We start from the raw sequence: 16,908 nt of genomic DNA, 5'->3' as shown, positions 1-16,908 counted from the left end.
TAGTGCCGTTTCTGCTTTCAACAAATCTACAGTTTCCTTTCGTGACAACCATAAACTACAGAAACAGAGGCTACTCAACCTAGTGGACTTATAGTATGGCTTCCGACCTGAATAATAATCCAATCATCCCGGGCTTTGCGCCCGACCCCTCGATCTGCCTAATAGGCAATACATATTTCTTAGTCAATTCCAGTTTCCATCTCTTTCCCGGTCTCCCCATATATGCTTCTCCAGATTTAATTTCCTGGACTCATATCGGTATTTTCCACTTCCAGACATTGAACCAAGGTGAAGACAAGTTAATTGACCACCCTCCTTACTGCCAGGAAATGCAATTAACCGGCGCTCCCAACTCTCACTATGCAAGGCAACCACTTGGGTCGCTCCTTGGGAAGAGGGCACGACTATGGTGGCGACTGGTGGGTTGTATGCCCCAACCATCCGTCATCATAACGGTGTGAGCTATATCATTTGCACAAACGTTATTCACACTTCCAACAAGTTTGGCGACGAGCGCAGCGACCAGTTCATCATTCATACCACCGATATTCTTTCAGGGAAATGGTCTGATCCAATACCATTCCATTTTACGCCGGGGATTGATCCCTCCTTACTCTTTGACGACGACAAGGTGTACGTGCAGGTGTGCAAAGTCGGGCCAAAATTCCAAATCTTCAACTTTGAGATTGATATCACCACGGGAAAAATGTTGACCGAGCCTGCTCTTGTCTGGAATGGATGGGCAGGTAATTTCACTGAAGGCCCGCATGTCTATAAAAAGGACAATTGGTATTATCTCCTGTGTGCAGAGGGAGGTACGTTCCAGCATCATATGCTGAGCATCGCCCGAGCCAAGAGTGTCTGGGGTCCATACGAGTCGTATGCAGGAAATCCACTATACAGCGCGGACGGTACGGATCAATATGTTCAAAACACTGGACATGGTGACTTTTTTCAAGACAAAAGTGGTCAATGGTGGGTGGTGATGCTTGGCGTGAGAATGGACGAGGGGCGATCGATCATGGGACGAGAGAGCTTTCTGGCTGCAGTTAATTGGCCTACCAACGAGTGGCCCAGCATCAATACTGTTGCCGCTCGCCGCGAACTACCAAATTCCCCGGAGCAACCAAGAACAGATCCATTCAATATCTCTTTCACCACCTCAGCTGCATGGGTCTACTTAAGAGATCCCGTTCTGGGGGACTATGACATCCAAGATAGCCAAATCACAATGCGAGCACGTCCAGCTGGCCTCGATTCAGCCGAAGGGATTGTGACCTTTGTTGGACAGCGGCAACGGCGACTTGTTGGAACGGCGAGCGTGAGCCTACATCGTCCTGAACCTAGCCCGGCTGGTCATGATGGCCTCACCCAAGCCGGATTGGCATTCTACAAGGATGAGCATCGCTTCCTATCGATTGCGTACGACTTCCAGGCCAGCGAAGCGGTTTACAAAGGATTGAATCCGGCCAAATTCTATAATTCCAAAAAGGTTCAACATATCAAATTGCAGGATACAATTCAGTTCCAGATCAGGTACATGGAGCGCTCTCTAGGCTTCTTCATATTCGACTCTGCTGGCGATTGGCAGTGCATGGAGGAGGTAGACACTCAAATGATGACCGATTTCGACTTCACTGGCCCGGTAATAGGGATCTTTGCGGTCGGCAATGGAGGTGAAGCCCGATTCGCCGATTTCGAGGTTGATACCTGAGTGGTTGTACTGAGGATCGTCACAGAAGCGAATATTTGAATGCCAAGTGGATGAGGGCTGTCGACTCGAGGTTCTTCCACACGAATATAGGATATTTCCATGAGGGTATTGGTCATCTTGCCCCATTTGGATTCGTTCACAAGCGACATCCAATAGTTCTCTGTCATTACCAACGCCTACGCGGTCCTCTTCCAAACCCTCCACCAGGGCCACAACCCGGTCGTCCACCCCCAAATCCTCCATGTCGACCGTAGCCTCCCCCGTACCCCATACCAGGCCCCATGCCGTAGCCCATTCCACCGCCATGGAAGTTTCGACGAGGAGGGGGTCCCCATCCCCCTCCCATTCCCATAGGCATTGGTCTCATGCGACTGTGGCGCGGAAAGGACATACACAGGCCCATAATTGTGATATTTGTTCTTGGATATGAAGGTCTGGGAGGCTTGCGTTGTGTATTAAAAAAGGGTTGACGTCAAGTGGTCTGGGTAGGAGTCAGGAGAGAAGTTCATGCTCAGGTTACACGGAGGAACGCTCAAACGGGCGGAGTACTTACTTATAAATTTGTCGAAATAGTCCATCAATCCTGATATGCCGGTCGTGTGCGTCATTCACTTCATGGGGAGGAGAGCCAGTCTGTTCCACGGTTCATCGCGGGTGAGGACTCCAATCACGATCGATGGGGTTTCCGCGGTGGGAGACGAGGAGGCCAACCCTCGTAGACCACACATCGAAATAAAATATGCGAAAAAAAGCCATTGCTGCGATAGTGAAATAATCCAGTCATTTAGTAAAAACAAAAAATAGCAACGATGTGTTGTGTGGTTGTGTACCGCTAGGACAAGTGTCCCTTCGCGGAGCACAAACATTGAATTATAGGCTCTCTGGCAAACAGAATTGGGTTTCAAGAGCCGCCTTAATAGAGTCCATCATTGCCATGAGGATGTACCACTTAAATACCACCGACGCCTAACGAAGTATTGATCTCACCGGATCATCAACGGGGTTACAGCAAGTCTGAAGAATTGACAATAATGACAAACGGTCAAATAATCAATGCATGTCCTATCAACTCAATACAGATACTTAAAGTCTACTGCACCATCGCCTGTTCGAACCCGTCGAGTATCTTCTTTCTCGCCATTCTCAATCAGCTCCTTGGCCTTGTTCTCACGACGCAGATAGAACCCGAATCCTGCCACGACCACCTGGGATACCACTAGGGCCCCAAGGGAGAAGGAGTTACCCAGTACATAAGGTGATTTGCGATAGATTTGTCCGGCCACAATGCCTGCGCAATTGCCCATGGTTTGTTGTAATCCAATTTCCAGCGCTCGTCGGTACTGAGGGGCGACATTCACATTGATCCATGCGACATTGAGCCCAACGCCAGTGTAAGTGGTGATCCCAATGAGGAATGTTGCAAAATATTGCACAGCCTTGTTCGATACGGCTAATAGTAGGATGTAGCCGATAATACCGAAGATGTTGGTTGCGAAGATGAACTGCAAGGATTGTCAGTATGAACCATAAACGATGTCAGCAGGGTTCGCGCGTACTGATGCAAACTTGGAGTATCGATCAGAACAAAAGGCCACGGCTATGAAGACCAAAGCGGCCCAGATATAGACCGGGACGGTCAAGACGTTACTCATCAAAGAGTTATAGCCCATGCCTTTCAAGATTGTTGGCAAGAAGGTGCTGAATCCGTACAAGAGAATATCTTGACAGAATTGAATGAGTCCTGAAAAGAACAGCTTGGGGTCGCTCAACGCGATGCGCATTTCCTTCCAACTAAACTTCTCGCTGCCCATATACTTTCGTCGTTGTTCATTGCGCACGCGCATCATCCACTTCTCTTCCTCGTTCAGGAAATAGGCTTCCGCGGGGTTGTTCGGCAGCCCAAACCAGATGAGCACTGCACAGAGGGCGCTAAAGATGCCCTCGATAATGTACACCCACCTACAACATGATCAGTCAGATTGCAGGCGAAATAAACTCTTCCTCACAAGAGAAGTACATACCTCCATCCTGCCTTGCCAGCAACGCCATCCATATGGAGGATGGCATATGCCAGCAACCCACCGACCGCACCAGAGATGGCCGCACAACTCAGCAGGTACGACACTCGCTTCGCTTGCTCCTCACGGCGGTAGACCATAGTCAAGTACAAGTTGAGGCAAGGAAAGAGTCCAGCTTCGCACGCGCCGAGAATCAATCGCGTCGCATACAGAGAGCCTACGGACTTGATGAAGCCCGTGAAGATCGTCGTCAAAGACCAGACGATACAGAGGCCAGTGAGAATGTTCCGAGGGGTGAGCTTCTTCATCAATACGGCCCAGGGGGATTCGAAGAGGACGTAGGTGACGTAGAAAATGGAGACTGCCGTAGAGAACTGGCTATCGGATGCGTGGATGTCTTCAGGCATATTCGCAACCTTGACATTTCCTGTTGTTTCATCAGCTTCCACATTTATTTGATCTGATTCCTGGGATCGATACCGATGTTGGAGCGATCGAGAAAGCAAGACAAGTAGGTTAGCATAATGATAGGCACAAAAGCGAGATCGAGTTTCATCAGGAGCTTCTGCTCCATTGCGGGATCGAGCTCCACATCAAGGGCTTCCCCTGTTGATGTTTCTTGGGTCATTTCGTGGTCCCCTTCTTTCTGGACAGAGAGCCTCCGTTCCATGGCAACGGCCTCGTCATCGTTGTGGTTGACGCCCATGGTTATTGAATTGGTACAATGGGATCAGGGAAGATGCAGGGATTGTCTCGGAGCAGACGCTAGGATGTTTTAAAACATCCAACGGGCTTCTTGATTTCCAGAGGATCGGTTATCATGCCCCTAGGCCCATGCCATGCGAGATAAGTAAGTTAAGCGGGGGAGCGGATCCTTTCCTATCAACGAAGCATCATGAAACTCTCCCCGTATGTCTTCTCCATTCTCCGCATGATACTCGTCGGGCGCATTGGTCGGATTGGCTGAGCCGATGGGGAACCATCGGCCCGACGATAGCGATGCCCAGAAAGTCAATGACTAGTGGAAACGATAATGATGGCTCTCATCCAGTTGAAATGCGAGACGCTAGGAACCAATGCAGCGGATCGGCAGGCTTTTGCCACTGGCAACTTGCAGGGGTTACCGGTGCGGTAGTAGTCCCCGGTGGGTGTTGACATGTGCATTCTGGCCCTCTACACTTACCTAATCGATACAACGGACGAATCGAAGAGCGCTCCGATGGCTCTCTATGCAATATGACCGGCCGCATCACGAAGAATCGCTTGTACGAGGAAATTTCCCCAGACTCGTCGGTAAGCGGATCCCGAAGATAAGCAGACGAAGAACCAGAACGGAGTACGGAGACAGTGAGATATTCCATTCTCGTTGAATAGTCTTACCCCAATCGTTGCTGTTGCTCCAAGATTGTAGGTACCGAGTTTTACCTCCGAGTTTTTGGTGTTTGAGAAAGTACTTTACAGCCATAATCGAGGCCGATCGGCAATGAAATATGCTGTTGGGTCTATACCAAGACCCGTCTTCCATAGTTCCCATGAATAAAGCACCCCAATTCAATCGCTGATCCCTCTGACCAGTACATTATTCAGCCTCACACTGTTTGTCATTAACTCCATTCATCCGTTCAGAGTTCTCTCCTTTCACTATATTCTCCGGGGCATCCTCTATCAATATCATGGGCAGCATCCATCTTCCATCGCATGAAGCCCGCCTGGCATGTCGCCAGAATCGACTGACCAACACGGCCGGTGTGGCTCCAGGCTATTTACAAGCCAATCTATTAATCTTACCAGCTCAACATGCAGCAGACTTCCATGACCTCTGCCTTCGCAATCCAGTCTCCTGTCCACTGGTAGGGAAGACAACTACTCCCGGAGATGCACATGCCGTTCAACCGGCCGGATGCATCCAATTCCCAGACTTTGACATTCGCACCGATTTCCCCCAATATCGCATCTACCAGAATGGAGAATATCTTGAGAGTCGACGAGATCTTCTTGATGTATGGACCTCCGGTCACGTTGCTTTCCTGATTGGATGTTCATTCTCCTTTGAAGATGCCTTGACCACAGCTGGTCTACAACCACGCCACCAACAAACCGGCACCATTGTCGCAATGTATCGCTCCAACATACCGCTGCTGCCGGCGGGTATTTTTACCGGTGGTCACTGCATCGTGTCCATGCGTCCCTATCGACCCGAGCAAATTGATCGAGTGAGAGAGGTGACGCGAACGTATTTGTCGACCCACGGCGAACCGGTCGCTTGGGGGTGGGAGGGAGCAAAGCAACTGGGCATCACGGAGATCAACAACCCAGATTTTGGGGAGCCACAGGTCTTCGAGGAGGGTGAAGTGCCGGTATTCTGGGTAAGTTCTATCAGTTCCTTTTTGGTCTTCTGACTTCTTCTCTAACATTTGCCCCTAGGCCTGTGGTGTGACACCGCAGATGGCTGTAGAGGCGGCCGGCGACCGAATAAAGGGGCTGGTATTCGCTCATGAGCCTGGACATATGCTCGTGACGGACTGGACGTCGAATGATCTCGATAAGTTACGACCCGGAATCATCTAGTGCAAGTATGATGAAAGAGGAGATGACGACTCCGAGGGGACAGCCCAGTCTAGCTTTTCATTCTATATACGACCAAACACGAAACAACCATGGCCCCTTTCAAAAACAATCTTTCATCACGCTAGACAACTCTTCCCCATAATCAAACATAAATGCGCCATTCGGCATCTGCTGCCACGGGGCATCATCTGGCATGGGCCCAGGGCCGACACCCATGATCTGGTCCTCAAGATTACCCACGGCTTCGAACCACTCCATCAGTTCCTGCGTCATCTGCGCTCCGTCCAATGGAGTCTGGCTTTGTGTACTGGAGCCGGCAGCCGGAATGGGTGACTCTTGCATCGGAGGTGGTCCAGGAGGTCCAGGCTCGGCAACGACTGGATTACTTCGTCGGAGCTTCTGCGCACCCACCAGTCCCAGCTGAGGCCCGAGTCTACGCAGGCTCCGGATTGACTTCCATAGGCGCCGGGAGATGTAGGACTGTGTAGAAAATCCCTTCACGAGTTCCAAGGCCCAGTAGAATTCCTCCTTGCACGTCCCGCTGAATTGAGACGGTGCTTGAGCAACCGCAAGGAACAAGACAGCCAAAGCAGATACCAAGAACCAATTGAATGCCACCTGCTGCAGCTGGTAGATATCGGAGGTTTCATTCAGTCGCGTAATAAATCGGATAGTATCTTTGGCGATTTCAACAACCGTCTCTGATTCGCTGGGGTATCGGACGATGTGGCCAGCTGTGTGCAGGACTGGACGATAGATGAGCATGCGCAGTTGATTAGCCCGGAGATAGAGCAATGCTCTCAGTCTGCGAAGACTGCGAGGACCTTCGGTTGCAGCATTGGACTCGGGTGTACTGGGGTGGACCAATCGCAAGGAGTCGGGAATCGTGTGAGCCCAGCGCAGGACTTGCCAATCTAGATAGTTCATTTCCTCCTTTTTAATTTCGTTCGTATTGTTAAAGGCCGAGATAAACTTCCAGACCTTCGCAGCAATCCGACTATACCGAATCATCACGCGAAGATATGGCGTCTTTTCTTCGGGTTCTGGGAGCCACGGGTCAATATCCGTGTCCTCCAGTGCGAATGGCATGCCGGTGCCGAAGCTCCAGCGCATATCGAGGATGTAAATCGACCAGAACAATCGCAAGACTCGATCTTTACCTGCAGCCACAATCCCAGGTTGATTGAGTGTTTCTCGTCGGTGGAGGCCTTTCTCTAGGCACATGCGCTCCACAATTCCAATGGTCCGCCATGCAAGCGTCTCTTCGTCCATTTGGAAATAGAAAATGGACTATCGCGTAATCAGTATATTTGGTCGACGCTTCGATATTATTCTCGCGACAAAACGCATGTTGACGTACCACGAGGGTCAAAAATATGATGGATTTAATCTCTGGTGGTCCCCACACACAGTTGTCCTGAACCTCTCGCACGCTGTCAAACAAGGCAATAGCCTGCTCACTGCGGCCGCTAGCTTCAGCTGTCAATGCACACGCAAAGACCAATCGAAGAATATAGACGTCTTCCCGATCCAAGGCGTTCTTTCCATTAGTTTGAATGTCCGACTCAAGTGTGCGATCCATCAAGCCATAGAGAAGATGCACCTGTTCCAGAAGCTCCGAGACTTCCAGCACAGGGTACATAATTCCCATTTCCTCTTCATAGACTTGACATAGTCGCAGAGCTTCATTCTTCGGCAGCGCCCAGAGAGGGTCCACTGCATGACGAAGCTCCGAGTCTCGATTCGGAGCAGACGGCGAGGCCAAAGGCGAGGGTTCCTGAGTCAAATCGCCTTCCGCTTCTTCGCCGGGGTCATTTCGCTCCACAATGCCTCGCTGGAGCAAGCTAGACTTGGCAAGATCGAAGCTGAATCCCGAGGTAGTCGGACCTTGAAAAGGGGCCTCTCTCGCAGTCGAGACGCGTCGCAAAGGGCGTTGAGTTGGCAAAAGTCCATACGACCCTGTCGCTGGCCCGACCACACTCGAACGGGTCCCGCCAACGGGTGGGCTTTCGCCGTTTGCCATTGATCGCACCGTTGCTGATAGAGAGCTAATTTGATCCTGCATCGATTTCAATTGATCGAAGAGTCGTTCAAAATCCCTGTATAAAATCAGATCATCGATCTCCGACCGTAACACATGGTCCTTATGTTTTCATACTCATTTTCACCGTGGCTGTCGGGTCGAGGATTCTCCACGTAGACACATTCGATGTGCTGCCGACCACATCGATGGCACGGCGCTTGACCATTACATTTGATTTTGCGACGCTTGCATTCATTGCTTTTCTCAAGGTTTTAGCTCAATATAATTTTGATCTTGGCGAGGGCAAACATACCAAGCTCGAGCAATGTACTTGCGACGTTTCTTTCGTGGACGCTCCTCAACAGGCTCTTCCTGCGGCTCATCTACCGAGGGCTCTTGTTCCCAGCTGTGGGGTACCGATGTTTGCGGAAGATCCATCTCGGTAAAAATCAACGGGGGTTGAAGGGTTGCAGGGACAGGGGGGAGGAAGGAGTTCGTGTGTCTTTCGAGGGAGATGGAAGAAGAGTCCAAAGTGCGGGGGATTCCGCGAGCCCCAGACTTGGCAGGCGAGTGGCGCTCTCCCCAGAGATTCCATCAAATACAAGCCCCGAGGTTGATGGATTTAGACAAAAATTTGCATTGCACATTAACGTACGAGGCCCTTGTCATGACGCAGGAGATGAATCAAGAACGGGAAAAGAGAAGCAGCAAAGGTATCCTTCATTGACTTGATAAGCCTGAAACTGCGCCGTAGCTTTTTACAAGAATGCTACTACGAAACGGTCTCTCTCCATCCTCCAAAGGTTATATACAGAAAGTGAAGACTCGATATTTTTCCACAATGCAGGTCGTGTAAGAAAAAACAAATGCACTCAGTCGTTAAAGCAGATCCAGGATTACAGATCCTTCGTCCGCTCGTCGCTCTCAGCGATCCACTGCTCCAGCTTCTTGGGATCCCGAGCCGTGAAGCCGACCTTGAACGGCTTAGGTTCCGTCGTCAGGGCCGTGGGAATCGCGTTGCAGTCAATCGCATCGAGGATCGGGCGATCTCCAGCCACCTTGGCGGGGTGCATCTTGAATGCAGTGATGAGACGCAAGAACGCCGTGTAGAGTTCCCGGTTCGCCAAGTGCGAGCCAGCGCACATACGAGACCCGGCACCATATCCATAGTGGGGAGTGCCAGATGCCTCTCCGAGCTCCAAGTAACGCTCGGGGATAAACTTCTCCGGCTGGTCGAAGTGGTCCGCGTCGTAGTCTGCGGCCCAGGCATTCTGACGAAGGATTAGAACGGGGAAGTCTTCCCGGTATTAAACACAGCAGCTTCAACTTACCATAAAGAAGGTGGTCCCAGCTGGAATGGTGCTTCCATTCCATTCAATATCTTTGGTGCTTTCACGGGGCAAGCAAATCGGAATGACAGTCCAGAATCGCAGGGTTTCCTTGACCAAAGCTGTGACATAAGGAACCTTCTCCTCAACCAGGCATTTCTCCCAGGCATCGCCGTTGGGATAGACTGTCATGATCTCGTCGTACGCCTTCTTTTGAATTCGCTGGCCATCCTCCGAGGCCAAGTAAGCAATGCCCATGATCAAATTACCGGGCACGGTGTCCAGGCCCGCAGAAACCATGGTCAGGCAGATGGATTTCACCTCAGCTAATCACCATGTCTTAGTTTCCAATATTCCAAAATATGGGAAGGAGCTGGAAATGACTCCGAGAATGTACTGTTCCGACTTACCATCATTTAGCTTCGCTTCGGGGTCCTTGATAATATTACCGGTAATGCACGGCTTGTCAGTGCCCTTAGCAATGCGGTCCTTCAAAATGTCCAAGAGATAGGTCAAATATTTGTCGCGTCGCACGCGGAACTCCTCGGCCTCGGTGTTCATCTTGGGGAAGATGCGCAACAAGGGAATGTAGTCTTGCCAGTTGTTCGACGTACTACGGAAGTTGGACACGCCACGCTCAACGTCCACAATTTCCTTCAAGAGCTGGTCATCCACGTTCCCCTCGATGCGGAAACCATAGTTGAGCGTCAGACTGGTGTTGAGCGCGAACCGCTGGAAGTACGCGGTCGGGTTGATATCGACGGTGCCATTCTTGCTGTCCCGATACAGTTCCCTGATACTGGAGTTGCATTCGAGATCGATAATGGGCATGTAGGACTGAGTTGCCGGACGGTTCAGAGCAGTCGCCGCCGCCTTACGGCGACGCTTGCAGGACTCGTCCCAGGGGGAAGTACCGATGGTGAACCCTTGCGAGCTGGATACCACGCTGTGGAAAGTGTGGAAGGTTGGGCGGGAGATGAGGGCGGACTGGTCCTTGATCCACAGCTGGCGGACCGAGTCGAAGCTATTGGCAAACACGATGCGCTAGCAGCGTGTTAGTTCATGATCCCCCATTCCCATGCACTCGTTCTCGACTTGTGATGTACCGACCTTGTTGCCCATTCGCACCTGGAAGACCGGGCCGTATTTCTTGGCCCATTTGGCCGTCACCTGCGCGTGTTGCACTCCTAGTTGTAGCAGGTTGCCAAACAGCGGCACGCCAGGGATTTCCGGCAGGCCCTTGATCTTCGGAACATCGGTGCGGTTCAAGTAGCGAATGATGAAGTATACCACCGTCACCACGGCGATGGCAAGTGTTTGAACGGTCATGACGGGCCAGAAGTATCCACGCAGAAAGCACAGTTCGAGGTCGTTGCTGCAGATGAGGGGCAGGGAGCTTCTTTTAAGACCAGCACCGACTGGGGCGGCGTCATCCCGCGATGCACGTCTGGCTATCGCCGGCTCGGGACTGGCGAGCAGTGGCCTGTCGCTGGGACTCGCAGCGTCTCCCGAGGACCAGTCAGAGCGAGGCGCACATCCAAACGGCCTCGCGTTGCTGGTCTGCCCGCAGGTCGACGGGCTCCACTGCGGAGGGACGGAATGTCAGTCCCGCCCCGTCCAGCAATGTGGCGAAGGCAGCATCTCTCAACATCTCTCGGCCCACGGCCCACGGCACCCGCAGGGGTCGTTTGCAACTGTCTGGCCATCCTGAATGCTGTCCATGTAGGCCCACACCGGACGCCGTGGGAAAGATGAAGAAGGACTCGGGCAGTGCGGAAGACTCGTTCCGCCAGAGACGTTCAACCTTCCAAACGCGGGGAAGCACCCCCGAACTTCCGAATTGGGTGGGGCCGCGTCAATTAATGTTGTGAAGGACAGCGAAGGCATCTCGAAAACGTCGTCCAAATAGCTTCATTTGTTTGGCAAATTCCCAGTATGTCCATCTAGCGAACTTGTAATGTAAATGTTGGAAATAACTAAAACTAATCTCATGTTCTCCGTTAGGCTCATGGCATCCGAGTTTAGCAAAATATATCTGTACGGGCATCTTTTGTTGAGCGATATCCACGAGGTTGTCTACGTTGCGCTGGAGGTACCGAGCTACGAATGTCACCCTAGGACCCCGAGGAGAGCAGCAAAATCATCAAAGTAGTTATCATAGCCACGGAAAAGCGTGGGGCACTATGCACTTCAGACCATCTCGACTACATCTCACGCAAACGACGCCCGAGGTGGAACTGGCCGCTAATATTGCTATACATGCGCGTGGCATATATCGCAGAAATCCCAGCCAGAAGATCCCGTAGGATACGCTAGCCCCATCGAGGTTCATGTGAACCCAAAGAGGCCAATTGACGTGCAATGAACAGGAGAAGTAAGAATGTCAGGAAGAAAGACTGCATACGCAACCAAGTAGCCTGCAACCACGGAAATAAAGCAGAGACCAATCTCCAAGGCGTTGAAGTCCCACTGTTTGAAACCCAAGTTGAAAGATTCAATGCAGGTAAAGATCAGTGCATCTAAGACCCCGGACAGGAGAGAGAGAGGCACAGAACGATCGGCTTGCGAAGAAACATCTCAAATGGCCGGCACCAGACAGAAAGCACTTCTTTGGTGCTCAAGCGTGGCTTCTTGATTTCATTCGGGCCAGAAATATTTGGATCTTCGCCTGTCTTTTGGCGTCGCTTAGCCTCGCGGTCAATCAGGACAGTCGCGCGGGTCTCCGAGACGCGGAAGAAGTGGGCGATCTGAGTCACGACGCTGAAGATAAGTTGAATCCAAACATTCCATCGCCATGAAAGCCACTGCTGAATCATGCCACCAAAGATAGGCCCGATCGTGGTTCCACCGGCGGAAGACAGAACCACGTAAGCGACTGCGAACCCCTGATCATCGGGCTCCTTTATATCTGCAGTCATTCCGAGCGTTATTGAACCACCCGCAGAGCTGAGACCACCGAGTGCTCGACAGACCACAATGGTACCAAAGTTCGGGGTGAGGGCACATGGGATTTGCCAGATATTAACAAGAAACAGAGTCAGCTGCATGATGGGCCAGCTGCCAAATTCTTCACTCCAAGGAGCCCAGAGCTCACAGCCAAAAGCATGGGGACACCAGGAATATCATCTAGCCCACGGTTGCTGTTTGTTTACTGATGTGGAAGTGCTCCGATAGTGGCGTGACTGCGTTGGGATACACGCTGCTATTAAAGTTCATAGAGACACTCGCACGGTGAAGATGACGGTGAGAATCATCCAGCGCTTATACCAGGCAAAGCTGAATCCGAGTTTATCATAGCAGTCGTCCTCGGTCAGCTCACGTTTTCTATCTGATCGCACCTTCTCGACAGTTGAGAAGGGGCTGCTATCATGATCGAGCTCATCTACATCTTCAGCGTAAGAACCAGCTAGAAACCAACTTGGGCTAACATCCGGCTTCCCATTCAAAGGGAACGCCTTCTCGCGACATGTCGAGAGGATGTTCCCACAGGCTGGGGCCATCGTACTCCACGCAGATGAAGTAGCGAGAAATGCCCTGACACTTTGGAGAAGTGGAGAACAATTGGAAAGAGACCTTTAAAAACGAACTTGTGGACAATGAAGTAAACGAAAGAGGCCTATCCGAAAAGTGAGACTAGAAAAACATCAAAATCAATGAGCAAGAAACTTGTCATTTCAAATCAGGTTCAGGAGGCACGGGTCAGTATTACATCTAACATACCACTCCATAGCCCATCACATGGATTTCTGCACGGGGAACTGGGCAGAACCCCTACGTAATGCTTTCAAGGACACGCATGAGAGAGGTGAGCATTTTTCGTTCGCGTCCTTCGACTGACCTGTTTCTTCATCTTGGCGATGATCGACCAGTACTACTCTGCTGCATGCAACGTAACAAGCTCTAGGCATACTGCTTAGATTATCTTGACACAACTATGCCCCTGGGTATATTCCCGAGTGATCGTACACCACGACGCTGCTTGACAGGCAACATTTTTGTCCACCATAGTTTCCTATTCCAATGCCCTTCTCGAGATTGATTGGGCTGACTTAAGGTCGACATTTCATCCTGATTTTTTGATTGCCTTGATCTGCGGTTCCTCCGTCGTGGTAGTTGTTCACAGGTGGCCGAAAACGATATGAAATACAGGCACCCAACGAGATCATCAGACATGACTGGCCATCAGCACTGGACATATACACCTGGAATACTCTCATATGCGCAAGATCGACTGTCACGTCAGTTCTGTTTCTGGATCCTACATCTCATCTACCGGTGACGTTTCAATGCTTCCCTCAACTGTCCCATGACCCCCTTCTTCACCTCTGGCGGAGATAGGACCTCCGACGCCGGATACCCCATGGCACGATTGATCTCTTCCGCACTGATTAAAACGTCCCCCACGATACCTCTCCGTCTTCGCCAATTGCGCTCCGTATTTGTCACGTATCCCGGGCGAGCCATGCCACCGTAAAATGCCCGGGCCTCCTCTGTGGTTCGCACTCGTAGGATGTCATAGGTGCTGGCTTGGGTCATAGCCGCGTCGCGTTCTTGAGTCATCTGGCCCTCAACCACCTGCACATTGACTGAGAGGGTTCGGAACCGTGGTCCAAAAATCTGCTCCTCTGCAAGAGTTACGAAGATGGTGATACGACTCGGGGCGACTGGATAGCCGAGGAGATAGTACAGGGCGTCGGCATCAACTCCGCTCGGAATAGGCCCAATGACAAAGTCGTGACCATTCTCAATAGCTTGTTGAATGCGAGAAACGTAATGTGTATGAAAATAGATCTCATTCGGTCCACTGTTAATGGGCCCAGAGATGAAGGCAATTTCCGGGCGTGAAAGATGGTCGTTGCCGGCAGCACTCCCAACCGTGAGGTCCCTTTCGGCGCCCATCACAAAGGCACTTTGAGGGGCTGGATAATGGGATTGGACACTACTAAGTGAGGCCTCTGGGCAGCTCCGAGATCAGAGGAGTAGTCGTCCATCTCTTAGATATTATTCTCTAGCGTGGGGCGAGACTGTTGACCCCGCTCTCCATACAAGGGGGTATGATACCAGCAATAGGGGATATGCTTATACTATGTCCAACTCAGAGACGTAGCATTTCTCGCACTTTGAAAACAGGCAAACCTTCATATGTGCGACTTTTTACTATTCTCTATGCGGTGTTGTTAATAGAAACGTCAATCTTCCTTTAAGACTATCTAATTTAATGCCTGAGGTGTCTTTATGCCCGAGTTTTCAGGCATCAAGCTTCCTTCTCTCCCCGCGCGTCTCATCAGCCACGCGAGTCTCGGTCCGGTTTCTCGTGGTTCATCTTCGTCACGATTCCTTTCAAAGATTGAATTGGGTGCGGGAATTGGAGAAGGCATTGGAAACCGGCATCATGTCCTCCCAATCCTTTCTTCCACTGTCCTCACCTCTCGAGTCGCCGCGGTTAATGCCCCGGCGACCCAGTCTGGATCGCGAGCGTGAGATCCTGTCTACTCGCGGCCAGCGCATTCTGTCTTTGTTGCCCAGTCGACTCTCCAGCTCGGCCTTGCAAGACCTTGAGCAGAATACAGCCGAGCCACCAACCTTTCTTCGGCGCGGATCGCAGTTAATCGGGCATAGTAATGCCCGATATGAATGGTACGTACCATGGCGATGATATCATTTCTCTGGTAATCCAGATTCTATGAACATCATATCACATGCAAGTAAATGCATCGCATCGGATCATATGCAATCATCTCGGTTCCTCCTCGTGGATCTCGACATCTATACCTTTCAATAGACCCGTGGAACTCTAATCACTGCTCTCTTCCATATAGGCAGCGTTACTATCGACCTCCGGATTCTCTCAAGGGCCTGCGCAAGCCAATGTATGTTTTGTTTTCTTACTTTCTTGCAATTCTCAGTTTTCATCATACGACTAATATACTCAAAGTCGAAAGTATTATGAACGGAACAACCAGTTAATTTCACAATATCTCTACATCGATCGCCTCCTAGACTCGTCTCTTCCGCATAATCTGATCGAAGACTATTCGGACTGCCACCACCACTTGGAGGCACATACAAGCAATGGCCATCCTTCATCCACCGGTGCGGATGACATGGCCAATATAACAGCCCAGGCAAATTCCAAAGCTGCCAGAATTAAACGCACGCCACATAATCTCTATCGTATCCCCGACGAGACGGCCCCGTTGCTCCCACCCACACAGGAGCCGGAAGAGGAGCATTGTCCCCACCATACCATGCCCGATCTAGATACCAATCAAGGCTTGTCTCCGGAAGCGGAAGAGCGCTTGGTGAACATTGCTATCCGTATCAACTTTGTTGCAAACGTGATCCTGCTAGTCTCCAAGGTGGCCATCATGGTCCTGACCAGTTCCATGTCCGTGTTAGCAGGTCTCGTCGATGGCGTTCTTGATTTCCTCAGCACGGTGATCATCTGGGTGACCACTAGTTTGATCCGCCGTCAAGATCGTCGACGATATCCAATCAGTCGCCGCCGCCTCGAGCCTCTGAGTGTGCTAGTCTTCTCCGTGATTATGGTTACAGCGTTTTTCCAAGTCGGACTGTCGTCCATCAACAGACTGACCGGAGATGACCAAACTCTCGTTGAATTATCGGTTCCTTCTATTGCCTTGATGGCAGGAACAGTGGTGATCAAATTGCTGTGCTGGATCTGGTGTCGTCTCATCCCGAGCCCCAGTGTCCAGGTCCTCGCTCAAGATGCCATGACTGATGTTGTTTTCAACACCTTCAGCATCATTTTCCCGCTAAGTATGCATCCTTGACCCCTGTCCATTCCAGAAAATATCAATTCTGAATTTACGCTAACTCTTTTAGTCGGTTCTTTCGCTCGTCTCTGGTTCCTCGATCCTCTTGGTGGTCTCCTCCTCTCTATCTACATCATGTGGAACTGGGGTCGGACGGCAGGTGAGTACATTCGGCGACTCACAGGTGCGGCGGCCTCCGCTACCGACCACAGTATTCTACTGTATATGACGATGCGCTTCTCCCGAGTGATCCAGAAAATTCAAGATCTCAAGGCCTACTACGCGGGTGATAAGCTGAATGTCGAGGTTGATCTGGTCGTGGACGAGCGAACCAGTTTACGCGACAGTCACGATGTTGGTGAGAGTCTGCAGTACATTCTGGAGAGCGTGCCGACCGTCGATCGGGCTTTTGTACACTTGGACTACGATCCATGGAATCTCCCCAGCCATATGAATCAATTAGATCGATAGAGGCGGAGGG

General features: G+C 51.0%; 10 protein-coding genes across 10 annotated transcripts; 4 read left to right on the top strand and 6 right to left on the bottom strand.

The window, feature by feature from the left end:
• Positions 1 to 95: 95 nt before the first annotated feature.
• N7458_003642 (glycoside hydrolase family 43 protein) lies at positions 96 to 1,714 on the top strand (the record flags this gene model as incomplete). Its single annotated transcript, XM_056907025.1, has 2 exons — positions 96 to 258; positions 327 to 1,714. The coding sequence occupies 2 exons, from the start codon at positions 96 to 98 to the stop codon at positions 1,712 to 1,714; spliced, it is 1,551 nt and encodes a 516-aa protein (XP_056771132.1).
• Positions 1,715 to 2,784: 1,070 nt separating this feature from the next.
• On the bottom strand, positions 2,785 to 4,438 carry N7458_003641 (allantoate permease family MFS transporter; the record flags this gene model as incomplete). The annotated part of the gene is made up of 4 exons (XM_056907024.1): positions 2,785 to 3,216; positions 3,271 to 3,673; positions 3,736 to 4,159; positions 4,213 to 4,438. The coding sequence occupies 4 exons, from the start codon at positions 4,436 to 4,438 to the stop codon at positions 2,785 to 2,787; spliced, it is 1,485 nt and encodes a 494-aa protein (XP_056771131.1).
• A 967-nt stretch (positions 4,439 to 5,405) lies between these two features.
• On the top strand, positions 5,406 to 6,300 carry N7458_003640 (DUF1445 domain protein; the record flags this gene model as incomplete). Its single annotated transcript, XM_056907023.1, has 2 exons — positions 5,406 to 6,098; positions 6,157 to 6,300. The coding sequence occupies 2 exons, from the start codon at positions 5,406 to 5,408 to the stop codon at positions 6,298 to 6,300; spliced, it is 837 nt and encodes a 278-aa protein (XP_056771130.1).
• A 99-nt stretch (positions 6,301 to 6,399) lies between these two features.
• Positions 6,400 to 8,761, bottom strand: N7458_003639 (putative C6 transcription factor; the record flags this gene model as incomplete). The annotated part of the gene is made up of 4 exons (XM_056907022.1): positions 6,400 to 7,590; positions 7,661 to 8,399; positions 8,459 to 8,581; positions 8,637 to 8,761. 4 exons carry the CDS (start codon positions 8,759 to 8,761, stop codon positions 6,400 to 6,402), a joined length of 2,178 nt encoding a protein of 725 aa, XP_056771129.1.
• Positions 8,762 to 9,219: 458 nt separating this feature from the next.
• Positions 9,220 to 10,980, bottom strand: N7458_003638 (cytochrome P450; the record flags this gene model as incomplete). The annotated part of the gene is made up of 4 exons (XM_056907021.1): positions 9,220 to 9,594; positions 9,655 to 9,977; positions 10,062 to 10,695; positions 10,762 to 10,980. 4 exons carry the CDS (start codon positions 10,978 to 10,980, stop codon positions 9,220 to 9,222), a joined length of 1,551 nt encoding a protein of 516 aa, XP_056771128.1.
• Positions 10,981 to 11,090: 110 nt separating this feature from the next.
• N7458_003637 (uncharacterized protein) lies at positions 11,091 to 11,522 on the top strand (the record flags this gene model as incomplete). The annotated part of the gene is made up of 1 exon (XM_056907020.1): positions 11,091 to 11,522. The coding sequence occupies one exon, from the start codon at positions 11,091 to 11,093 to the stop codon at positions 11,520 to 11,522; it is 432 nt and encodes a 143-aa protein (XP_056771127.1).
• Positions 11,523 to 12,170: 648 nt separating this feature from the next.
• Positions 12,171 to 12,698, bottom strand: N7458_003636 (uncharacterized protein; the record flags this gene model as incomplete). The annotated part of the gene is made up of 1 exon (XM_056907019.1): positions 12,171 to 12,698. One exon carries the CDS (start codon positions 12,696 to 12,698, stop codon positions 12,171 to 12,173), a length of 528 nt encoding a protein of 175 aa, XP_056771126.1.
• Positions 12,699 to 12,863: 165 nt separating this feature from the next.
• On the bottom strand, positions 12,864 to 13,151 carry N7458_003635 (MFS general substrate transporter; the record flags this gene model as incomplete). The annotated part of the gene is made up of 1 exon (XM_056907018.1): positions 12,864 to 13,151. One exon carries the CDS (start codon positions 13,149 to 13,151, stop codon positions 12,864 to 12,866), a length of 288 nt encoding a protein of 95 aa, XP_056771125.1.
• Positions 13,152 to 13,920: 769 nt separating this feature from the next.
• N7458_003634 (uncharacterized protein) lies at positions 13,921 to 14,550 on the bottom strand (the record flags this gene model as incomplete). The annotated part of the gene is made up of 1 exon (XM_056907017.1): positions 13,921 to 14,550. One exon carries the CDS (start codon positions 14,548 to 14,550, stop codon positions 13,921 to 13,923), a length of 630 nt encoding a protein of 209 aa, XP_056771124.1.
• A 493-nt stretch (positions 14,551 to 15,043) lies between these two features.
• Positions 15,044 to 16,898, top strand: N7458_003633 (cation diffusion facilitator family transporter; the record flags this gene model as incomplete). The annotated part of the gene is made up of 4 exons (XM_056907016.1): positions 15,044 to 15,288; positions 15,471 to 15,521; positions 15,587 to 16,431; positions 16,498 to 16,898. 4 exons carry the CDS (start codon positions 15,044 to 15,046, stop codon positions 16,896 to 16,898), a joined length of 1,542 nt encoding a protein of 513 aa, XP_056771123.1.
• Between the last annotated feature and the right edge of the window lie 10 nt (positions 16,899 to 16,908).

This window comes from Penicillium daleae (genome assembly GCF_028827525.1).
Source record: "Penicillium daleae strain IBT 16125 chromosome Unknown utg000002l_segment0_segment0, whole genome shotgun sequence".
Lineage (NCBI taxonomy): Eukaryota > Fungi > Ascomycota > Eurotiomycetes > Eurotiales > Aspergillaceae > Penicillium > Penicillium daleae.
Note: the sequence above shows the minus strand (reverse complement) of the source record. Positions and strands in the feature narration are given on the sequence as shown.